This window comes from Idiotropiscis lumnitzeri, chromosome 17, assembly GCF_059441095.1.
Source record: "Idiotropiscis lumnitzeri isolate Australia: NSW breed Sydney's pygmy pipehorse chromosome 17, RoL_Ilum_1.0, whole genome shotgun sequence".
NCBI classification, from domain to species: Eukaryota; Metazoa; Chordata; class Actinopteri; order Syngnathiformes; family Syngnathidae; genus Idiotropiscis; species Idiotropiscis lumnitzeri.
The window spans coordinates 3,311,112-3,335,380 of NC_142407.1; the positions used below are offsets into that span (position 1 = coordinate 3,311,112).

Genomic DNA, 24,269 nt, shown 5'->3' on the forward strand with positions numbered 1-24,269 from the left:
AACTTTGGTTGCAGTATTATTCTGATTTTGAATGCGAATTTCATCCGTCATTTAAAAAAAAAAAAAGGATGGGGTGTTGTTGACAAACCTTTTAAGGAATTAAAACCCCCAAGTTATTATTTAATTTATATTTTTTTAAGGCTTTCATGATGATGCCGAACTGGTCTACTCATTTACCAAAAACACTAATTGAAGCCGTATTTAATCAGATGAGACAACAGTGCCTTTTGATTCTAGTCAGAGTTACACAAAAGTATTGGTTGTAAAATTCACATTTGTGAAGTACCACATTACCCATATAGGAATTCCCCTTGAAGGTCACAAGGAAGTTGATCCTCTGAGCTTTATATAAGGACAGCACATGCGTGTTTTCAGAGTGCGGTCAATAATAAACGCTGGAAGAGTCACCATGACCCTGTCATCAGTCATCAAAGGTAATCCATTTACTGATGCCAGCACGTTTTATTTAGCCCTTCATGGTTGTAAAGATGTCATTTCCCTCCACAGCGCTGGGATCTTTAAGTCTGTTGTTAGCAGATGCTGCTCCAGGTATGGTGGTATTTATGTGTGTCTAAATCGGATTTCATTATTTGGCGATTCATTTTAGATTTTTGTCCAGCAGTGTCTGAATATTCACTGCCCGTCATCATTGGCCCTGACTGCATACAAATAAAGGCTCTACTAGGTAAGACATAGCACATGGGCCTTGATCTTGGGGGATTTTCAAAAAGAAGATGTGCATTGCAAACTTGGATCATGTACAGTTGATGTTTTTAGCATTTGAAATGCTGTATTCATTTCACTGAAAGTCATTTCGCTCTATTTGGATGCATCCTGGTCACTTGTTAGCAAAATGTATTGAGCATTCTAGTTAACTCTAAATTTATGACATTGGATGTGTTCGTATTACGAAAATATATATTTTTGTCAAACTGACCCTCATGAGGAGAAACGGATTGGAAAATGGATGGATGTATAACAAATACTGAAACTTTTTCAATGTTTTTTCCCCCCAATTCTGTCATTTCTAGCTAAACATTCTGTAGAAATAATTAAATTTTTTACGTTTTGAATAATTCTGGGCTTAAGTGCATCTATAACCAGTAAGCAATATCCTTTAGGTCATCCATTGCTTCTCCATTGTCAAGCTCTGACCAACTGTGACCATGAAATGTCACTCCTCTATTGGCTTGTCAATGGCTCATTCCCTGAAGACGGCAGTGACAGAATAACTGAGTTTGAGTTGTGAGTATTGCACTGAATTATCAATAAATCTAGCAGATGTTTAATGCATTATGTGTTATAGATTGTATGTGTGTGATTTAGATCCACCTTAGAGGATGGTATAATTCAGCTCGGGAGTTTGCTGCTGAAGAATGTCACCTTAGAGGACCTCAACGCCACTTTCACCTGCGTGGTGATCAATAGTGTTGGAATGGTGCATAAGAATGTAACGCTAACAGCAAACGGCACCGAACGTTATGCATGGGAAAAAGAGAAAACACCAAGCGCTGTGTGACATGTTATCTAGCTCAACACACAGGCTGCTTAAATTCAAATCAGCACAGTTAGAATATTTTACAGTAAATACATGTGTATTTGAAGGTACAATATTTGACAATATATGAATATATATTTAGAGGTTCATTTGGAGATTATGTGCATTGTCCTGTATTTCACTATTCACTCCAACAGGGGGCAGAGTATTACTGGAAAGAGGTGCGGCCTGTCTGAGTTTAAGAAACCAGAGAGTTGCCTAATGCCTACTTCCACAGCATGATAATAATTGACTCAGACTACGTTGTCTCATTTCCATCTCGTGAAGGTAACCTGATCCTCTTTGTCGAGTTTCCTGGAGTTGTCACTTGTCGTGTGAACTGTAGCTAAACTCTAAAGGATGATTGGGATGTGGTTCATTCTGTGTAATGCCCACAATGAAATATGCAAGCTAATCTTGTAAAAATTAATTTTTTATGCGAAGTGCAATCACAGCTGGAGTCTTTTTGTTTTTTTTGGGGGACTTTTGATCCATTTAATGATGATGTTCGAGCAAGGAGTGGCACAAGAGGGTGGAAAGCGTGCTAGTACATGATAGTCATCTTTCCGGGATGCTGGAGTTCCTGTCATTTTATTAGATGCACTCTGACCTCCAGCAGACATTGCATTCCCAAATGAAGCCCTGGTCACAGTGACTCTTTCAAAGTTGTCAATCAAGCTGTGCCACTGAACATAACATTTTCTTTTTTAGATTTTCTTGGATTCTACATTGTAATAAACACATCCAGCAATACTTTTATGGAACAAATAAGAAAATGATTACTTTCACTTCATAGTTAATTCGGGTTTACTCTATTGCCTTAAAATATTGCTTAAATGCAGTAATTTTACAATTATATCTCATGTGCTGTATGTGTTGATTTTAAGGCCCTGTATCATGCAAGATCAACCCATTTGGGCTTCTATCATTAAAATGGTAACTCCTCACTTCCATTCACGCATCTCTGAGTGGCCACCATGTGACAGTCTAAAACCTAAAGTTAGAAAACTATGACCAATACGGCCATTTCAACTTCTGAAAAAAATCTAAGCAATCGCCACAGTATTTTGTATTTTATAGGCATTATTATTACTCCACATAGACGTTCACTGTTTTTTGACATGATCGGGAACCAGGATTTTTTGTGAAGAAGGTCGGAGGGTAGAGGCCTGAACGGTACAGAGACCCCGGCCGGAGCGGGGGGGGACTGACCGTCCAGAAAGTGTCAAGTGCCCAGCTCGGTAAATAAGAAATTTTGCTCTATTTGGAATCATCCTGGTAACTTGTTAGCTAAATGTATTATTGAGCATTCTGGTCAACTATAATTTTATGACATTGGGTGAGTTCATATAAAGAAAATATTTTTTTGTCAAACTGTGACCCTTGTGGGCAGAAGCAGATTGAAAAATGGATGGAGAAAGAAAACGCTTACTATTAGAAAACTGTGACAAATTGCCACCAAAAATTCCTGTACACATCTCTAACTATACCCACATCAATCTATGAAAATACCACCAACAATCACCGCCCGAGTTCAGAATCGAACACTTGACATCTTTATTGTGAGGCCAATCTGCTGCAGTCAGCCACCATGATACCGTATATTGTAGTCATAATCATAAAAAAACGATTGCCTCAAGTAGTTGCTACACCCCTGTTCGGTATTGAGGGTGAATCACAGTGATTCAAACAATTTAAATAGTTTGTCAACAAGACAACATACTTACATTTAATAGAACATGACAAATATTGAACTAAAAATCATAAAACATTTAGAGAATATTCATTAAAAAACTAATGAAATTACTCATTGAAACATTTTTTTTGTATCCTAGTGTTGGCTGTGCACTGAATACATAGTGAGTCGCAGCCTGGAGCTGTTTCTCATAGAGCAGTAGGAAAATCAGCATCCTTGTCTCATTGGTGGCCGTCTTTCCACTACACTGCCCTTTGTGCGATGGAAGCTGAGCAGCCACAAAGACGGCAGGAGGAAACATTGTGTTTATGGGGGCTTATTCATGCCCACAGGAGTGGGAGAGACACACAAGTCATAGCTGAAATGGCATGGGGATATATTAGGATAAAGGCTAATGGGTTGATATATTCTTTAGAAAAAAAATACACGCTGAATGTCAATGTAAACATATCCAACCATCCTCTACTGCCGAGTTTACAGGTGATCATGAGCTTACTCTTCAAATGTTGGCAAGACCTTAACAATGTTATTTTTCCTCAAGCACGGTCACCTCTGATGATGCTATGTTGTTTTTTTTTTTTGCCCTGGGATTATATTGTCCTGCTAATTAAACACATCTAGCCTCTGCAGTAATTATGATTTATGACGGAACAAGGTTGTATGGAGGGAAAAATATGAGATTGTAGTACTTGTGTGATGTTAAACTAGCAGAACACAGCGGTTGAAATTTATTTTTTTTAGCATGGTTACTCAAAAACTACAAAACCGATTTCTATAAAACACTGTCTGGTGCAAATAGGCTTTTTTTTTTTCTCATTCCACAATCCTGTCCGCTTATTCCTAACATGATCTGAGAATAAAATATGCTGTCGTTTTGTTACGTGAGATCATCTGTCTTAGAATTTGTATTACTTAGTTACGGTTCTTGTTTATGTTGACGTTGTTGTGTTTTAAATGCAAGATTTGTTGTTACAACAGGGAAGCAAGTGACACAACATCATTTCTGACATCATTGCCATGTCTAACAGCTTTTCAATTCTGTCGTTGATATGGGCCACTATTTGATACGACCCGATGTGCAGCTAGACAGAGCAAGTAGCATAAAAAAATATTAGTAAAGACAAAAACAGTTTTACCCGTGGAGGCAGCCAGTTAAACACTACACCTTGTGTATGTGGCATGCACCCCTTTGCAAGTGTGTTGAAAATATTCACTGCTGAGCGATCAAGTCTGTTCTGCCTGTTAGAAGCTTATGTCAGCTATTATTGATCCTAATAATTGTGTCACAGGTGTAGAGGTTATGGGCGTTTCAGACAGTGTAGTCTGGTGGCCATAGTCATTAAGTCTCTCTGGATCGTCACCAAGACTAGCTGATCAGGTCATGGGCAAGAAATTTGGTATGGGGTAATTATGTCCATTATGTAATGTTACCTAACATCCATCCATCCATCCATTTTCAATACCGCTTCTCCTCACTAGGGTTACGGGGGGTGCTGGAGCCTATCCCAGCTATCTTTTTTTCCGGTTTCAGCGTCTACGTCACAGTAGCGAGGCAAGTGAAGTAACATTGCTCAAATTGTCAGTTCTGTTGTCTAAAACGGCGACAGATCTGCACCAAAATGCAAATACACATTACTACTCTTGTCCACTTCAAACTGTGAAAGTATAAAATGCTAATCTTTTGTTAAGTGTGAGGAGGCAGACAGGCATCAATGTTTACTCCTTCCACCCCTCACGGTTAACAAAGTACGTTCTTCAACGGTGTTAAAATTAACAGCACGGCTAAGGGGCAGCGATTAGCTTTTGGTCACTAAACAGACGACATTAGCACAACAAAATTAGCTTCTTACCGGCGACTTGGTGCCGGGGATGCTTGGCTGTTGCCACTCATGCACGTGCGCATCCACCACCGCTTGCAGCAAATTCATGAAGCTGTCAGAGTTGCGGCGCGAGTCTTGAATGGTGCCCATCACGGAGCGGAATTTGCTTTTAGTCGTGGCCGCTTCGAAAGCGTCAATGTTCAGCGAACAAAAACTTCCAGCAAAGACGCTGACTTCACACCCGAGTGTGGCCACACTGTAAAAATAACATTGAATGGTGTACGTGTAGCCCCGAGATGCTACATTCCAAATAATAAAACGGCGTGTTGTAGTTATGTCGCCTATCGTCGAAAAACTGGAGCCTACCCTCATCCAAATAAATCAGTCTCGGTAAATATCCCGACTGGTGCTTTTATTCCATGCGTCCTCACCATGATCAGCAAAGAATTAGGGGGCGAGTGTCCCTCCCAGTCTCATCTATGCACCTCTTCTTACTTCCACAGTTCCTCATTCTCATATAAACCAGCCACAGAAAGGTTAATTTTTGATATTTTGAAGTGATCATATGTAGGGATATCCATGTGAATTTTGGTGCCAATTGATAACAATGTTTGAATCTTACAAGCAATGAAAGTCCAAGGATTTCCAATGGAGGGTTTGTAATCCGTCCCTTAAGTGACTCTTGCAGAACCATGGAAAGAGTTGGAGCCGTTGGGGGGCGTGGCCATATTCCGCACTAAAAATGGGCGTTTTTCTAGTCGTCACTCATTTCCTAATTTCTCCAAAATGAACAGATAAAAAAGAAAATGATAACTAAATTCAGTTTCCTGATTAAAAATGTATAAACTGAGCTTGTTGGTGAAAAATGTTCCATCTTGTGTCGTGTCCTCCTTTATTTGTTCCCTTGCTTCTTAGGAGCTATGAGGTGTGACACAAAACGCAAGTTCATATATTTCATTGTTCGAGCACCTCATAATTAATTTCCCCTTTCCAAACTGTTGTCGTCAGCTCTGAAATTCCTCCAGGAAGCCCCTCCTAGTACTGGCCCCTTCCCACATCTTGGTTGCATGAATCAGCCCTCATCCCCACCCCACGCACTTTGAGCGCGGTGGGCTGTGCCTCCTCCATGTCTGCGCAATGTGAGGGTGGATGCTCGCCGGAGGCTTCCTTTGCTCTCAGGAGTCCTACGCAAAGTAGCCAGTGTGGCTTCTTCTCCTCCTCCTTGTTTCCCCGATGCTGCTGCTCTTGCTACTGGAAGAAGCGAGCGAGGTCGTGCAGCATCCCACACCGTCCACGGAGCCTGACACGCATGACAAGTGAATGAGCTCTTCTACGGCCGCCAGTTGCACAGGAATGTGCTCAAGTGTGATTTTCAAGCCACACTAAGGAGCTACCTCTTGTTTTGTTTTGGTTTGTCTTTTTCTTTCTTATCAGTCACCTCCACGCTACAGAACAAAGCAGAGCTTGAGTGTTTGTTAGCGCGCTACATTTTTTTTTACCTCTTATTTATTTATTTATTTATTTTTGTATTTCATTGCGAGCGACGTTTGGTGGTTTGCAGCTTGGCATAGATTGTTTTTCTTTGCTTTTGTCACGCGCGGACAAGACAAACTTGTGCATGGCTCTGGTCATGGAGCCCGTCAGCAAGTGGAGCTCCAGTCAAGTGGTGGACTGGATGAAAGGTAAGATTTGAACAAAAATCCACTTAAATTGGGGGAACGTACGTGTCTCGTGCACAAAAGACACTAAACACCTGATGAGCCTCAGCCTTTAATTACAGCATTTAATCATCGGATTGATTTTTCTCCCGCAATGAGAAGCAATCGCCGTTTTAACGAGCTTATTCTCATTTTAACAAATCCTATACAAGTGTCTCTTAACGACGTAAACAAACCTCTATTGTGTCCTTTTCTTAACACCGGTTTCTCACGGGAAGAGACCCGGGAGGGAAATCGATTTAGTTTTCTTTCATAGGAAATTAACCTTTCACTTGAATTTGTTCAAAAAATCCTAATGCAGTCAACACATTGACTAAGCCCCCCATAAAGGCTTTTATATTAAATGTTGTGTTCCATATGCTCAGTAAGCAGTCATACTGACAACAGGCCACTTTATTAGGTACACTTGCGCAATCTGGTGATTGACTTTACAAAGACAATAATGCTTCGTTTTGAATGACAATGTCAAGAAATAATTCATTTATCGGCTCGTTAATATAGTATAATTTGTGAGACGTGGACGATAATTAAAAAAAATCTGTAATATTTTGGCCTGGTAGCTTGTAGTATACTCCATATACGTTGAAGCCACAACATTCGCGATATTAAATTGTTGGGAGGCTTTTTAAACAGTTGTAAAGACTCAAATTGCGTGCAATTACCGACTTGTTAGGGTACATTTTGGAAATACAATTTTCAAGCTTGATAGCATGGTGGATGAGTGGAGATCTGGGTTTGAATCTCAGGTTGGAATTTCTTTTTTCTCCCTGTGATTGCATGCATGGATTTTTTTCCCCATTTACTCTTCCCATATTCCATTCCAACAACATGCATGTTAGATAAAATCTAAATTGTCCAAATGTCTGAACGGTTGTTTGCCTATCCAAACATGTATGTTTGTTTATACGTGTATGTGCTGTGTGTACAATATGTATATATGTTAATGTGTATATATGTATGTATAGTGCATATATGTATACTGTATGTATGTATACATATATATAGTGCTTTTCAATAGATAAAATTTTAGCAAATGTGTATCTCAATTGTAGGCCTATATACACTCTTACACAAAGCTGCAATGATGATAAACCTAAGGGGAAACATATAATGACAATGGTTTAAAAGAAGGAACTTGTCAGTTATAAAATCACTCATGGACAATTGGATCACTTGAGATTTATCTGGGACCACACATTAAGAAGAAACATTGCTCAAAAAGTTGATGAAGCCTTGTAGTGCTGTTGTGCAAATTACTACGCATTTTAAATATAGTTTACTGCAGCGAACGGATTATGCGTGTATGTTTGTTAGCGAGAAATGTCTTTCTTTTTTCTGCCTGCATGACAGAAAATGTTACCAGCAGATTACAATGCCAAATGTGTTCGGTGTGAGCTGTGTTGTTTTGCTGTGCCACGTGCTCACATGTTTGACCATACAGCCTCAGGCATGCTTCAAATGATTTATACCTGTACTGGCACATGCACCCTCATAACTCTAAAGATGATAGATTTTTTTTCATTTTATTTTTTTTTAGGCTCAGATGTATTGCCGCTACAAGGGTCACACAAATAATAATGTCACAAACAGATGTTTTTGCTTGTGTTGTAGTGAGATGATGTGATACATGAGATTATTCAGACACTAGAGTAGTTTAAACCAAGATGATGTGTAAAGAAAGGAAGGGGGGAGAGAATGTTTAGTTTCCCACATGTGACAAGTGGAGCAGTGACGGTTCCAGTGCCCGGGGCCCAGTAATGGTGATGTAAAGTGAGGGCGAGAGGTAGGGGTGGGGGGGTGGGTGGTTGTATGAGGGGCGGCGATGTTGGTGGTGGTAAGAGGCCTTCAGTCTTGTCCCAGCTTCTGAGGCCTGGCTGCATTTTGCAGTTTCTATTCAGCGCTTCCATTATTAGCATAAGGGTCCGTGATGTCACTGGAGGCCAAAAGGGGCGCCCTGTGACCTTCCCACAATCCCACTCTCCACCCCCAACCATAGAGCTTTGTGTGCGCAAGACGCTTTCTTCCCAGCTGTGACAAAGCTGCTTTAAAGCAAAGAGTCTCAGTCGAAGAAGAGAAAAGAATTCCAGCTTTGACTCCTTCTTGGAATTGTATAAAAGTGCAAATACATTTAATGAAAGTGTGTCACATCCATTTTTCAAAGTGTGTGTGTGTGTTTTTTTTTTTATTTTAATATATTTTTTACGTTTGTGTGCGAGGCGCATGTTTTATGAGATTTTGATGTCCATATTTCTTGCCAATTCTCTCTCTTCCTCAGACATTATAACACTGATCAATGACGGCCTGAATCCATAACTTAACATGTTATGTTCCCCATTCCAGTGGTTTAGAGCTGATACATTACAAGGCGTTTTTAATTTCTTCTACGCGTGACTGATAATCTCGCTAGCTCATGAAAATGACAAGAAAAGTGATGGCAGAGATTGTGTAATGAGCACGCTATTCTTTGAGTGATACTGTCAAGTGTCATACACGGTAGTTTTGCCTTACCAGAGTGTTTTGAAATATTCACCTGATTTTGTTTTGTAAAATGCAATACAGAATGAATTAAACCCATAAATCATAGACAATGCATTTTCAATGGGCGTGAATGAGATTGCAAATTGTTTACATCTCTATGTGCTCTAAAATTGGCTGGTAACCAGGCCTGGATATTTTCCGCCTCTCGCCAAAAGTTGGCTGGGGAAGGTTCCACTTCTTAACAGAATGAAGGATGTGTTACAGAAATTGGATGACTACAATACTATATACATATTGGATAAAGTATAATATACAATCTAAATAAAATGTAAACTTCTTATTAAATCGGGTCGTGTACCATTTTAAGATTACTCGAGTAGTGTGTAGTGATAAAACATTTGAATAATTTCATGGCCGAGCTTCTCAATTTCCTGGATATGTTGTATGCACATTTATTTTGAACATGAAATCAATAATAAAACAAAGGAATTCCAATTAGAAAATGATAAACCTGATGTAACCTTCCCGATTTCAAATAAGGTAAACTTAGCCACTGTTAGCAACTATAGTACAATAAAACAGCTAAAGTTTTATTTTAAAATCTCTTCATGGAGCCTTGTTGATGTCTGCTTTATTTGTCAACTATTTTCCCCATTGATTGCAATTTAAATGGGTCCTCTATTTGTAGTATATTTCTTTTATTTTTTTCCGCTATTTTGGAAATCCTTGCCAATCTCCCACTGCTTTGTTTCTATGGCAACACGGGCAATACTTCATTGGCATAATGAATCTCAATTAATTTGGTTAAATGGCTGATTAGTTAGGCCTTTATGTTTTGTGCAAACCATGAAACTTCTTTATGTTTCCTCTCTGCCGTTTAGCTGCCAGTTCAACTTGGTCCTAATGCGGGATCGGCCATGGATAGAATTGCACGCATTTGATTGAACCAATGCAATGCGGAATTTCTCTTTGTTTGAGATACTGACAGACTGTGCGGAGACATAAAAATCCTTAGCATTCGGGCAATGTTCCGTGACATTTTGCTGTGAGCTTTATTAACATTTTACTCAGGTATTAATTAAAACAACACACTTTCCTGGGTCAATGCGAAATATTTTTCTGCTTGAGCAGAGTTTCATATGAAAGCCTAAATTACAAAAACTCAAGGAAAATGGAATGAATATAAAATTCATGAACTTAAATATGCTCGATATGATTCCTGATATAAAAATCTTTGATCATTAATTGAATTTGAACTGATTGATCAAATACATTCCTTCTTTGAATCAATAATGGAATTACTTAACATTCATCATTAAGCCTTTTTGAGTTAAAAAAACATTATGTCCTAAAACAACGTCATTTAATTCTGCAAAAACATTTCGAACTTTGAGGAAGTTTTATGTCCATACCTTGCATAATACTCTTTTATGAGCATGGAAGCAGACAGACTGCACATTTTAACAACAACTGCACCAAAAGATTTAACATCTGCTGTCTCAGTGAACGATGTAAAAAAAAAAACAAGCGGAGTGAAGACACTCAGCTCATTTTGGTTCTGTGCTGCTTTTTTTTTCTGGAGTTATGCTGAAAAATGGTCCTCTGGTCTGTTGACTTCAGGAATCTGTTGCTTTCCCGAAAAGGACCAAAGGCATAACAGAATGTTGGCAAAAATGCAACAGGAAGCTTTAATGCAAGAATGTGTGATTTCTAGATGCAAAAAATGTGCCATTGCCAGGCAACAAACAGTTGGCAAGTGTTTGAGTTGGACTTGTTTGCTTCCATCAGGACTGGACGACTGCCTGCAGCAGTACATCAAGACGTTCGAGAGGGAGAAAGTCGGGGGAGACCAGCTGCTGCGTATTACCCACCAGGAGCTGGAGGACTTGGGAGTGTCCAGAATCGGACATCAGGAGCTGATATTGGAGGCGGTGGACTTGCTATGTGCGCTGGTGAGTCCAAACTTCCCACACGGCCTCTCCCACACTTGTTATTTCAGTTGGAAGAGTCACAGAGCTGTTGCAGTCTCGATAGGACTTGCACATTTCATAGACAAACCTCAAGATGTTATGATGCAATATTTCAAGGAGGAGAAGAAGTTTAGTCCGGGTTGTTATCAGAGGTTATGGAAGCATTTATTCGAATTAAAAAAGAAAAATCAAGCTAACATATGACACAGTAGGGCTAGGTATCTTTTCAAACTTCCAAAATCATTTTGATACACTAGGGCCCGATTCGATTTTTGATTCACATTTCGATTTCGATTTAATGAAGCATTTCACGCACGAGCAATTTTATTAATTTTTAGAAAAAAATGTAAATCCTCAGAAGAACCAATGCCGCAATCAGTATAAACTGCTTGCTGTCATTAGGTGCATTAGTAAAAATAACAACATTCAGCATTGACTCAAATGCAGCTGTTTTTATCATCTACATTTTATTTCACATGACCTGATCAAATTCAATAAACACAGCTGCCTTCATGTTTGTTGGTGTTGACTTCACTGCTTCCAACATTTTATTTTGATACGCTACTTTCGCATAGTGACAAAATCTCTTGTGAACTCATGTAAATTTATGAATCGATATCAGATAAAGCGATATATATAGAATTTTTTTCAAACCCAGCCCTAGATGGAAGGTCTCGTTGTTGCTCAACGTTTGGTAATTTTACATGTTGCCAAACGGTGACACACACGAGTGTCATCACACGTTTGCTATTCTATTTTATTTACGCACATGATTTGTACGGCATATATTTTGAAGGGTAAAGATGTAAAAAAAAAATATAAAAAATGTCATTATGCTAATGTTGTTTGGGTTCATAATTTGGGGGGAAATTATAAACATTCTTAGGAAAGTGTTAATTTGTCATGGCTTACATTATTTATTAGTATATAATACCATTTAACACAACCAGATTGTCCTACATGGTATCTTGTGTGCACAGACAGTATATCCCTATGTCCTTGCTTTGCACTGATTACAGTTGATTAAATATATTTTACCATCGACTCTTTCCCATTCATAATCAAGAGAAATTACCGATCCACTGTAGCATGGCTCAGCGACCAAACAAAACGCTCTAATTAAATTGCAAGACTGATCATTTAGCCTCAAAATTTGCCAGTCAATAATGCATGAATCTTCATGATAGAAACCATGTGTATTCAAAAGCTCGTCTAGAAATAAAGTACAATTTGGTGCGGCTCCAAATTAAAATTGTTATGTCCTGGCCAAGACTTCCAGTGTGAGTGTCATTCAAGTTGACTCGCTATGAAAACATTGGGTTGTCCTTTGGATCTTAAATGAATTGCTTGACAGCAGTGGTTTATTTTCTTGATTAGGATTTTCATTTTTTGTAAGGAAAAGCAAACCCTGAGCCATGCGCCAATAGACATGAAAAGAGAAGGTTGTCAAGAGACTAATGAGAAATTTCGACAGAGTGGAAAAGTGGAAGAAAGATGAAGATGGCTCCACATTCTTTGCCTAGAGACACATGGAGAGACAGAATGGCGATTTAGTGGACTGAGGTCGCCGATGCAATCTGAATGTAAAATCCCTTCATCCTACATCCCTGCACAGGGGCCTTGCTTCGGCTGCAAAGCTTCTTACATAACTCGGATTTACTTTTAAGTCTCTCCGGCACTGCTGTATTAGATATGATTAATGTCCCTCCTGCAGCGGTCTCCTCGCCCAAGAGGATGCAACAGACTCCCTGCGGCCCGTGGCTCCGCTTTGGCGTAAGGCCTTCAGAGGGATTCGCCCTCACGTGCAGCATCTTCAACTGTGTCACATGTTACTGCCCAAAAACTGCAGTTGACTTAACAAGTAGAGATGAGATCAAAATGTTTGTCTCACACAAACTAAATCTGCTCTCCTTTAGAATTATGGACTGGAGACAGAGAATCTGAAGACTCTCTCTCATAAACTCAACGCATCAGCCAAGAACCTGCAGAACTTTATCGCAGGGAGGCGGCGCAGCGGCCACTATGACGGCCGAGCCACTCGTAAGCTACCCAATGACTTCCTTACCTCAGTAGTGGAACTCATCGCCGCTGCCAAAAGCCTTCTGGCATGGCTTGACAGGTAAGATTGCAATTGGTTCCATGTGTGATCGCATTAAAAACATAATTGTCATCTCGAAGGAGAAACCATCTCATGGTTAATTCCAGGTGCTCCTTCTTCTCCAGGTCACCATTTGCTTCTGTGGCTGATTACGGTGTCACCAGGAACAACGTGATCCAGCTTTGTCTGGAACTCACTACAATTGTGCAGCAGGTAGATCAATTACGTATTCTAGTTATCAAAGCACACAGATTTAACCTTTCTTATGTTTGTGACAACTCACTCTTCCTCACACCACAATATTATGTTTCTTTTTTTCATTCTATGAAGTTGTCTGTGTCGTGGCAATGCTTTGGATTCTCACATATTTTTGCACCATGGACCGGAATAGAAACAATTACACATACATCAGTCTACTGGTCATTGCAGAAAATCCAACTTGACAATGAGATGAAATGTTGGACTTATAGGTTTATGCAACATCTCTCAAAAGATGATATCAAGATAAAAACTGATGTAGAGACGCGCTTCTATCATACCATAATATGAATATAATGGAATACATGAAATGTAATTGTATTTAACGTTATATTATTTCCTTCATAGCCATGGCATAACACCCAAAATGTAGATTTGTCATTTTTTAGAAAATTGAACATTTTTTCAATAAGTTTACTACTAAAGCTAGTACATGAGAAGTTAAGTTCCGGTTTCTGTAAATATTTGGTCTTTTGTGATCTTTTTAATGACCCAATTAAAATTGTAGAGATAAGTCATAGTTTTTGTCATTTCCAAACAACCTTAAAAGTTAGCATCCTTGTCCAGTGTTGGCACTTCCCTTAGCTAAACCTCACGTTCGATGTTTTTACTCCCACTAAACTATTCTGTCACATTTTATGTTGTTTGTTTCGATAAACATATACTAATGGGTGACTGAATGTTGTCAGTCGTAACTAACAAATCGCCGCTTCTTAGTTTGTTTATTGCTAAGCTAATGTAGCTGAGGTGACGTCAAAGTGCTCTCATTTGCTCGAATTTTGTCGGTTTTAAAGGCCTCATTTCCTCATTTGCGACATATGGCTTGGTGGAGAATCACCTTTTTCCATACTTTAAGACGGCTGCTATTGTCTCTTAAATGCAGCATTCTTTTTATTTGGAAGTTCTATACGCCACCCCCTTTATCTCATCATTTGCCTTTTTTCTTAAGTTGTTTATTTTTTCTTTATTTTTTTTTTTTATCCGTTTTGCTAGTGTTTGGGCTTGGTGGTTTATAAGTGAAACTTAAAAACATTAAAACACACACACAATGTACAGCAACGGCTGTTAGAACATAGAGTAGGTCTATGTCTCAGTTTGTTTCTGTTGCTCCTGAGGAAAAACAGCAATGATGTGTATGTTTAAGTATGATACAACTCAATAAGACCTATTTTCCATGCGAGCACTGACAAAGACAAAATTACTGTAACACCAAGTTCCTGTGTAGAGGACTAACATTTAAAGTCATGTTACGTACTTTCCCGCTTTTTAAATAAGCTATCCAGCAAGGTTTTTTTTTTTTTTCATTTTATGTTTAGTATGTAGTCATACTGGGGTAAGATAAATGAAATTGAAAAGAGGCTTTTTAAAATAAACTAGTCGGTGGATGTTATACATGGAATTAAAATCGCAATTAAATATATATATTTTTTTAAAAGTATAGTGGTAGATAATGATTCATACCGCTTTGTTTGGGACTCCTGGTTGAGACAGATTGCGGCTAAAGTTGAGTTGAGGTCTGCTATGACAAGCTGAAGAAGTTTTCAGGAAAACCATGACTGGATGGAGAAATATGGGCTGCAGACAGCAGAAAGAAGTTACCTTTTCCAGAAAAGGGAAACTAAGGAGATCCGATGAGGGCGGCTGATGCGATGAGTGTCATGATCCGCGTCGGGCATGGCAGGGGTTTTGTGATTATGTTTACGTTCCATGCTTTTATGTTATTGTTTTGCTTTGTTTTCGGGGCGTTTCCCCTCAGCACTCGTCCGCGCCAGCCACACACCTGCTCCCCGTTAATCATCACACACCTGATCCCCGTCTGCTCCCCCGATTACTTGACTATTTAAGTTTCCCAGACCTTCAACCCAGTGTTGGGTCATTACCCCGCTTGGCTCCCTGTTGCTGCTCTGTTTTGGACTGTTACGACTGCTCCCCGATCTCGCGCACGCTCAGGTTCCCGCCCCCGACCCCGCCCCCGACCCCGCCCTTGCTCCCGCCCTGGCTCCCGCTCTGGCTCCCGCTCTGGCTCCCGCTCTGGCTCCCGCTCTGGCTCCCGCTCTTGTCCCTTGTTTTGTCACGGTCTTCTTTCCTCGGTTTTGGTTCTGTTTAGTCACGTTAGTTCGATTAGTACCTTGTTTACCTTTTTGGTTTTGATTTGTCAAATAAATTCCCTTTAAGTTACCCTTATCCCTGCTTCCTCGCATCTTGGGTCCATTCTCTCTCCTCGCCGACCGGCGCACCTGACAATGAGGAAGCCTCAGATTAGAGCAGTCGGGTTATTTTTACCTTCATCTTTGTAATATTTGTCATTCTGAGAATATTGATATGGCTCGACAATACTCAGGCGGTCAGACCCTCAATATTTGAAGTGCCAGAATACTCCTTTCATTTTTATATTTTTCACGCAATTTTAAGAACTTTATTTTGGAGTCAGCCAATCCTCCATAAAGTGTATCCAGTTGGTCCAAAATGCTGCTGATTGCCTCTTGTCTGGTACATGTAAAATGGAGCACACAACTCCTATTCTAGCGCCCCTTCATTGTCTTTAATTGGTCTCGCCCCACCTGACCTCTCTGAGCTCCTCCACACTTGCACACCTGGCCAGTGCCTCAGGTTTACGGACCAGACATTATTAGAGGTACAGAGGACTAAGCGAAGGCGCCGAGTGTTTCGAGCCAATTCCGTTGCCCGTTTCAGTTTTTATTTTCTCTCCGTACTTCTGTGAGTTACTCCCAAAAACATTTTAGATTCAATCCAAATTATTCATCCATCCAACCATCCATCCATCATCTATACCACTTCTCCTTACTAGGGTTGTGGGGGGCACTGGAGCCTATCCCAGCTATCTTCGGGCAGTAGGTGGGGGACACCTTGAATTGGTTGCCAGCCAATTGCAGTGCACACAGGGACGAACAACCATCCGCGCTCACACTCAAACCTAGGGGCAATTTAGATTCTCCAATAAACCTGCCATGCATATTTTTGGAATGTGGGAGGAAACCGGAGTACCCGGAGGAAACCCAAACTCCACACAGGATGGCCGGAGCCAGGATCAAACCCACGACCGGTGCTGTCTCTCACTGTGAGGCCATCATGCTAACCAGTCGTCCACCGTGCCACCCCACATTATTCATACATATGAATTAGTGCATGGCTGTTTATCTCAATGTGCACTGTGATTGAGTGCTGACCAATCAATGGTGTATCCCGCGTATTGCCAAAACCAGTATGGGATAGGCTGTCGCTCTCTCTTGATTCTGCTGTAATGAGTAGAGAACCTCACAAAATTGGTGGATGGATAAATAATGACAAATCCATTAGCTTATGCTGCACTGAAAGATCATTAGCCAATGACTTTTTTAATAGTTAGCTGATTAACTGCAGTTGGAGAACCTTTCTCAAAATAATTGAGAGACTGGTTAGAGAAATGCCTCCGCATTGGTGATTCATTTGTTTTGTGTTGGTGCATGTCTGTGTGGGTGTGTTGGAGGTTAGAGGTGCCAAGCTGCTTGCTTTTCTGCTTATATCCTCCTACAGCCAAAATGCCAATAATAACCCATTTGGACACATTCTCCTGTGGTAACATTGCTCTCTTAATGTTCCCGCAGGATTGCTCTGTATATGAAACGGAGAACAAAATCCTTCATGTGGTGAGTCGCAAAGTTAATTTCACATTTTCCGATCATCCCACACACACTCCATAATCACTTTTTTAACCCCACTTTGTCCTCCGTAGTGTAAAACTCTATCTGACGTTTGCGACCACATTATCTCGCTATCCTCGGACCCCATGGTGTCGCAGGCTGCACATCTGGAGGTGGTGCAGCTGGCCAACATCAAATCCACTGAGGGATTGGTAAATCCTCACGATTTACTCGGAGATTGTATTTGTGCTATCAGAGAAACTGTGTTCTTTGCACACACAAATGACTTTGGTTTGGTTTGCTTACAACATCATGATACTCGACTGTTTTCCCCAGATGTTTGATAAAAATACTTTGTAAGCAATCCAAACAAGTAAAGTACAACTATTATAATACTGGGTGATGGCAAAGCATACTAATTACACACTATGCCACAGCATGACACTTGATTCAAACACAACTTGTATATATGATCTTACAAGCATGTAAATCATTCACTGCCAAAAACAAACATGCATTTCTTTCTTGCATCTTTACATGTTTTTCTCTTTTACACTGTCAGAAGTAAGGCGATAAATTTGTGCCATTGAGGGTCCAACGGCCTGTCACTGAGACAGTACACTCAAGGGTAGACATATTTTATCCCTTAAACAGGGTTGCGGCCCTGTAAATGTTACCCTTTGTAAGCAAGCAGGGATTTTCTTTTTTTTTTTCAGCACTAGAACTGTTGACAGTTCATTTAGAATTAATTTGCCCATTCCTCATCTAGTTAGTATTTATTTTTTCAAACTGCAATCCATCCAGCAAATGGCTCTTTCCAAAGGCATTCACATAGGCCTACTTCATTGTAAAAAATGGGGAATGATATTTACTTGAAAAAATCTAGTGAAGTTTTATTCACTCAGACATTTAAATAATTTTTTGGAGTTCTTGAGTAAATTTTGCTAGTTTATTGAATTAAAGATAACACCCAAGGGAAGTTGGCTTTTACTTTTTCCACAAAGCTCATTTCATACCCACGGTGATTGAGGATTGAACCAACAACCTCCAGATTTGGAGTCGGCTGCTTTACACCTGAGTTATGGGTCTGCGACTTGCATACATTGCTGGTATCTCCACAAGGAGGCCAAAAACTATTGCTTTGGTAGGATTCCAAGGTTTGCACCTGACACCAAGAATATACTAACAGTCCATTGCAGTGGCATGTCTCAGGTGTAGAGTGGTGATCTCCCAACGTTGAGGGTCTGGGTTCGATCCTCTACCACGTTGAGCTCCTTGGTGTATGAAATGTGTGTACAAAAATGTAAAGTGTGCTCTAACTTGGAGTGACATTTTAAATTTAATGCACTTGTAAAATGTACTCAAAAACGTTTCTTGTAAAATTTACTTAGAATTTCTGAGTGAAAAAAACTTTCCGAGGATTTTTCAAGTAAATATCACTCCCCATTTTTTACAGTATTATTTGTACCCTTACAAAGATACAGACATGATCCCTTTGCCAGTCTGGACCATTTATCTTTCTTTTCTTATCATAAACAATACTTATTTGTACCTAGAGGTGGAATTGCGAAGAGTAGAGTATGTGTAGAGTACCTCACAAAAAGTTGCTCCTTGGAGAACAAAAATGGATTCCTTGAGTGCCCTTTATTCTGACAGTGTGCAGACACTATGTCCTGAGGTTTTGGTACTTTTTATTTTTATTTGAACTGAACTGGGTTAAGAAATGTTTTCGTGCATCCCTGCACACAAATCAGGTGAACGGTGCAGGAATTTCAACAGTTCACATATCTATCTATCTATCTGTCTATCTATCTATCTATCTATATATATATATATATATATATATATATATATATATATATTAGGGCTGTCAAAATTAAAGCGTTAACTGAGGCGATTAATCCAACATTTTTTAACTCAGTTAAATATTTTAACTCAATTAACTCAGTTTGATGTACTTCATAAATAATTTGCATACTTGGCAAATATATTATATTAGCTGTACATCTTTTGCAAGTCTCAGAACAAAACACCGTGCTCAAGTTACCACAGGGCCTTGCAAACCAACACTGCTGCAGTGTGGCGCTTGTGGGCAGTTTTGAGAAATGTTTCGACGAAAAATGCCTGTAAAGATGTCTCCATTTCGATTGTATTCAATAATCTGAGAAAGCTATTATAACAGTCTTTGAATGATTCCGATTCTGATTCGAAATATACTTCACATTTGGTGATTTTGCATCAATTCCAAGGTATTAAAAAGTAAATATCTGTTCCAAGCGGCGCCAAAAAATAGTAGTCGTAAAATGTAATTAATCGCAATTAATCATGGATTTTTTTTGTGATTAATTAGTTAAAAAAATAATCACTTGACAGCACTAATATATATATATATATATATATATATATATATATATATATATATATATATATATATATATGTATATATATATCAAACTTTGCCTTTGTAATGCTTGGTAGCAAATAAATTGCTGTCAATGCCAGGCCTCTAGGGGAACTGCCTTGAGTTTCTGCTTGTTTTTGGGGCATTTCCCTTTAGATTTGTCTACAACAAGTGAAAAATGAAATGCACGCTCAATCTGATTCAAGTCACGATATTGACTTGACCATTGTGCAACATTCCACTTCTTTGGTTGCTTTCACAATATGCTTTGGGTCGTTGTCCATCTCCACTGTGAAGCGTCAGCCAATGAGTTTTGAAACAAATTGTTTATGGAAATATGAGTTGCTGCTCCATTTGATAAACAATCCTTTCAGTGTCAGACACGGCATGACTTCACATTTTACCAGTGAGCCTCTGAACACTGCTGACCTCAGAGTCATCCAAAAATTAGGTTTTGCCGAGCCTCTGGCATTTGAGTCAGCTAATGCAATTCAAAGAATGGGTCACTCGTGATATTTTGGGGGGAATATTATGCTTCAACACATATTTGTAAGTGGATCTCCTTTGTGACGCAGAAATTGGGTTATGGAGCAAAGAACACAAACTGGAATCATCAACAGTTAGTGGGACAGCATCATGGCACTGACCCACTCTGCAACGCGAGCATCCCAGCTTGGGGCCACGACCGACTCCCCCCCACTCACACAAATACCAGCAAGGGCTAATGAAAGTTCTGTCATCTGTTCAAAGAACAGTGGGCCCAGTGGCCTAAAAATAAACCTCTTACAGTCTTCTTCAAGACCAGCATGCTGCTTGTCTTTTTCTGTGTGAGTGTTCACGTGCGGTCATGCACATCTGCGTGGATGTGTGAGAGACAGCGACAATGTGTGTGTTTGGGTGTTTGTCATGCACTTCTGACCCCTTTTAGTGAGCACTTTCAATCTGATCTGTTTGTACACAATAAATAATCCACCATGTTTGATTCATTCTGCCTTGTGTGACAACAGAACATGGAATCAATTTGAGATCTCCCTGATACATTTATATAATGACTGAAGAAGATCTGAACATTTGACATGCTGAAATGTTTCCAAATGCAAAATCTTTGGTGAAAATATACTAAATTGCTTTAATGCTAATCTTCCCTAAACGTGAACTGCGATATTACACCTTGCATTATAGTTGGCTTGATTTTTCTCACTATTTTTACCACAGGGCATGTATATCAAGTCTACATATGATGGTTTGCATGTCATCACTGGAACAACCGAGGGAGTAAGTGCGATCCCTTTTGTGTTGCTTTTTCTGTAACATGAAGGGAGAAGTGCGGTTGCATTGTCACTCTAATTATCGCTCTTTGTCTTTTAGTCTCCGGCTGACCGCTGTAAGAAAATTCATGCTGGAGATGAAGTCATTCAGGTCAATCACCAGACAGTGGTAATGCTTGGTTTTAATGCATTTTACCTCTAACAACAATGCAATCCTGTTTTTGTTCACAGAAGATTTTGCACTTTTCCTGGCATGTAATCCAAGATGAGGAACTGACCGGTGCACTTTTTTTTTTTTTTTTACGTAGTTTGGAATGCACCGTGAGTGTGCAGGACAGATGCCGACATCATTTAGACCTTACTAGATGCAGCAAAGGAACTGTTTGTTTAGTCATTCAAGAATGTCATTAACATATCTGCTGTATCTATCAAGAAAGATAGTGATATGGAACCGCAAGTGTGTCGTCAGTGGAGTCCACCGGCTGGACTTCTTATAATTTGTGGTGACAGTATTTTGCTACCATTTTTTCAATAAAGCAATTGAAAGTGCCCCACCAGCAGCTGGTGATATGAAGGGATGACAAATTGCTCTGACTAGCAGTGGTAGGATATAGTATTCAAAAAACTAATGATGTTTACCGTTCGTGCAGTTGTGTCATTTAAGGCAGTTGTACTTTGCAATAGACAATTTAGCTTCTTTTATTCAGTGTGAAATCATCTCAAACTTTAGATAATCTGGACACTCTCCTCCTGGCTTGCGCTTATTTACATCAACCTTCCGTGAGGAATAATAATCACCGGAATGTCCTGCCATGAAGTAAATAAGCCATGATATGATTACAGAATGATTGAAATGCAGTGAAGCCGCAAAAAACGGAGTACAGTGAGGGCCGAATGTATATGCAAAAGCACAGATTATAGGAAGACAAAACTATTATGCAAGTAATACTGCCATTCATTATTACATTCAATTTGTACTACAGTACTGCCACAAACTCTTACCCAACACTGGCAATTTCCACGTCTGCAGGTGCATACAAATTTTATTTTTTAATTTCATCAAATAAATGTTCACTATTTTCGAAGATGAACATTTCTGGGCTTGTTGTTTGATGGATTTTTTAGAGCAGTTCCTCTGAGGTTTTATTTGCTTTCAAAATGACATGTCGGGCTGGTCAAATGCTCTCATATATAGCCCATGGGTTTGAGGTTGCCCACCTGTGCTCAAATCAGCCATTTGCTGCTTGCTTGTTATAGGTTTTATTACTACAACTCTGGAAGTGTGCAGCAATTACGACAATCCAAAAATCGTGCGGTGCAATGTTTGTATACTAAACTTATGTAAAAATAATTGCTACTGGTGTGTACGTGTGCAACAAAATAGTAGTGTAATTATGCGCCAGAAGCAAGCCACCTCACCCACTCAATGCAGCATGTTTATTTATTTTATTTATTCTTTTTTCAAAATCCAGATCCATTGTTGTCAAGACTCTTTTCGTGTGGTAGAAAAGAATTAGACACTCATGCTCCTCTCAGCAAATGACAAAAATAACAACCTCATAGCAACCATCCTATTCATGGTCGGAAAGTGCAGGTGTAATTAGTAAATGCCATGCTTTCTTCAAACATGGAGCTGAATATGAGCCATGTTTTTTGTGTTTGTGATTGGCTTTGCCAAAGTCTGTTTGTTTGTGTATCTGTTTGGAGGGTTCTCAAAAAAAGCAAAAAGAAATCAAGCATTTCACTTTCTGTGAAATGTCACTAAAGTGAAAATGATTTCAGTGTTGTGTTAGTTTCATTTCACACCCACAAGGACCCAAAATATTGGCACACTGGTCACTTAAATGCATTTTTATCACACAAATACGGTATAAGCGTTCACCAATATTGCGCAGGAAAAATAAATCGCAGAAAGAAGAGGCGTTCTATGATACAACAGCGAGACACAACAACAAATTGAAATGTGTATTTCTCTATAAACCAAATATGATTGGGTAAAAGGTTGAATAAATCCTCATCCATCCACCAGACAAACAAAAAAGAAAAACACTGCCATATAATTAACTTTGAAAATTGTGATCACACAGTGTAAAACTGTCAAAAATATTTCTGTCTTGAGCAAAAATGAGGACAACGTGTCACTATTAAATAGCTCAAAGCATCAAGGTTGATGGGCTGTAGCGCATAAATGGCCTTCATGTGAGTTCTATCACAATGGGAATTATGTGACATATATTTATATGCATCATAGCTTCTGTATGAAACTGGGCAGGAAATGTGCAAAAATCATACATTTTATTGCTGAAAAAAATGTTATGGGCCACCACTGCCCAATATGGCAAGCTTTGTGTTCTTTATCTGACTCTTGTGCACCTTTTTGTGTGAGGACTTCTCTGCGGAACTGTCAAGATGAAAAATAACTTAGTGCTTGAAAAGTGCATGGTTTCCTGGGCTGCTCAAAATACACAATAGAGCCAACGTCAACAATGTATTAAAAGTTCATTGTGTCTCAAACAGGCAAATAATTGCTGGCATATTTGGAACACCAGGAAAGAGTATCTCACTTGGATAGCGTTTTTTCTTTTTTTTTTTTTTTAACGCCGAACATCACCAAACTGGGTTAAATTCTATTTACAAGGCAGCCGTGTAGCTGTTCGTAACCTCGAGGCTGAGTAAGATTTGACAGAACCTTCAGAATGATGACACGGGAGGCGTGTAATCTGCTCCGTGGCTTCCAGTGTTGTTTTCAACATGGAGATCCTCATCATCTTGAACAACTGAGGATGCGTGCTTTGCTGCGCTGCATACACATCATGATTCATGTGGAATATGATCATATTTAGAAGCCAGACATTTATTTTGTCACTTAACAGTTCTCAGTGTTCTAAGTGGGCACTATGAGGTAATAGAACTGTCTTATTGCATTTTAAAAAATATTGGTTTTGGGCCCACCAATTATTTTTCACTCCAAATTCTGCCTGACAACATGTGCGTAGAAAAAAAATGCTGTCTTTAACAATGCCATAATAAACACTGAGTTTCTAGACACTAAAATACAGTTTACTGCTATGCACAATGTGAATTTAAGAAATAAAAACAGTTGATAATATAAAAGAATTATTTATATGTTTACTAAAAGCCTTGGGCGGCGCGGTGGACGACTGATTAGCATGATGGCCTCACAGTGAGAGACAGCAGCGGGCGTGGGTTCGATCCCGGCTCCGGCCTTCCTGTGTGGAGTTCGCATGTTCTCCCCCTGCCTGCGTGCGTTTCCTCCGGGTACTCCGGTTTCCTCCCACATTCCAAAAACATGCATGGCAGGTCGATTGAACACTCTAAATTGCCCCTCGGTATGAGTGTGAGCGCGGATGGTTGTTCGTCTTT

At 39.5% G+C, this 24,269-nt stretch overlaps 2 protein-coding genes across 3 annotated transcripts in view; both read left to right on the forward strand.

Annotated features, from left to right (window-relative positions):
• The first annotated feature begins 116 nt into the window (after positions 1-116).
• On the forward strand, positions 117-3,995 carry LOC148319731 (uncharacterized). Its single transcript, XM_088279759.1, has 5 exons — positions 117-434; positions 508-549; positions 623-685; positions 1,122-1,245; positions 1,327-3,995. The coding sequence occupies exons 1-5, from the start codon at positions 362-364 to the stop codon at positions 1,517-1,519; spliced, it is 495 nt and encodes a 164-aa protein (XP_088135885.1). The 5' UTR covers positions 117-361; the 3' UTR covers positions 1,520-3,995.
• A 2,142-nt stretch (positions 3,996-6,137) lies between these two features.
• The window catches only part of LOC148319732 (connector enhancer of kinase suppressor of ras 2-like), a 34,123-nt gene continuing 15,991 nt past the window's right edge, over positions 6,138-24,269 (forward strand). Inside the window, exons 1-8 of one of the 2 annotated variants that reach the window (XM_088279240.1) lie at positions 6,138-6,735; positions 11,038-11,201; positions 13,136-13,338; positions 13,425-13,530; positions 17,181-17,222; positions 17,309-17,428; positions 20,833-20,892; positions 20,986-21,054. In XM_088279240.1, coding sequence (XP_088135366.1) covers positions 6,672-6,735; positions 11,038-11,201; positions 13,136-13,338; positions 13,425-13,530; positions 17,181-17,222; positions 17,309-17,428; positions 20,833-20,892; positions 20,986-21,054 — 828 coding nt within the window. In that variant the 5' untranslated portion in view covers positions 6,138-6,671. The remainder of the gene's footprint in view (positions 6,736-11,037; positions 11,202-13,135; positions 13,339-13,424; positions 13,531-17,180; positions 17,223-17,308; positions 17,429-20,832; positions 20,893-20,985; positions 21,055-24,269) is intronic. The other variant, XM_088279241.1, reaches the window with a different exon arrangement.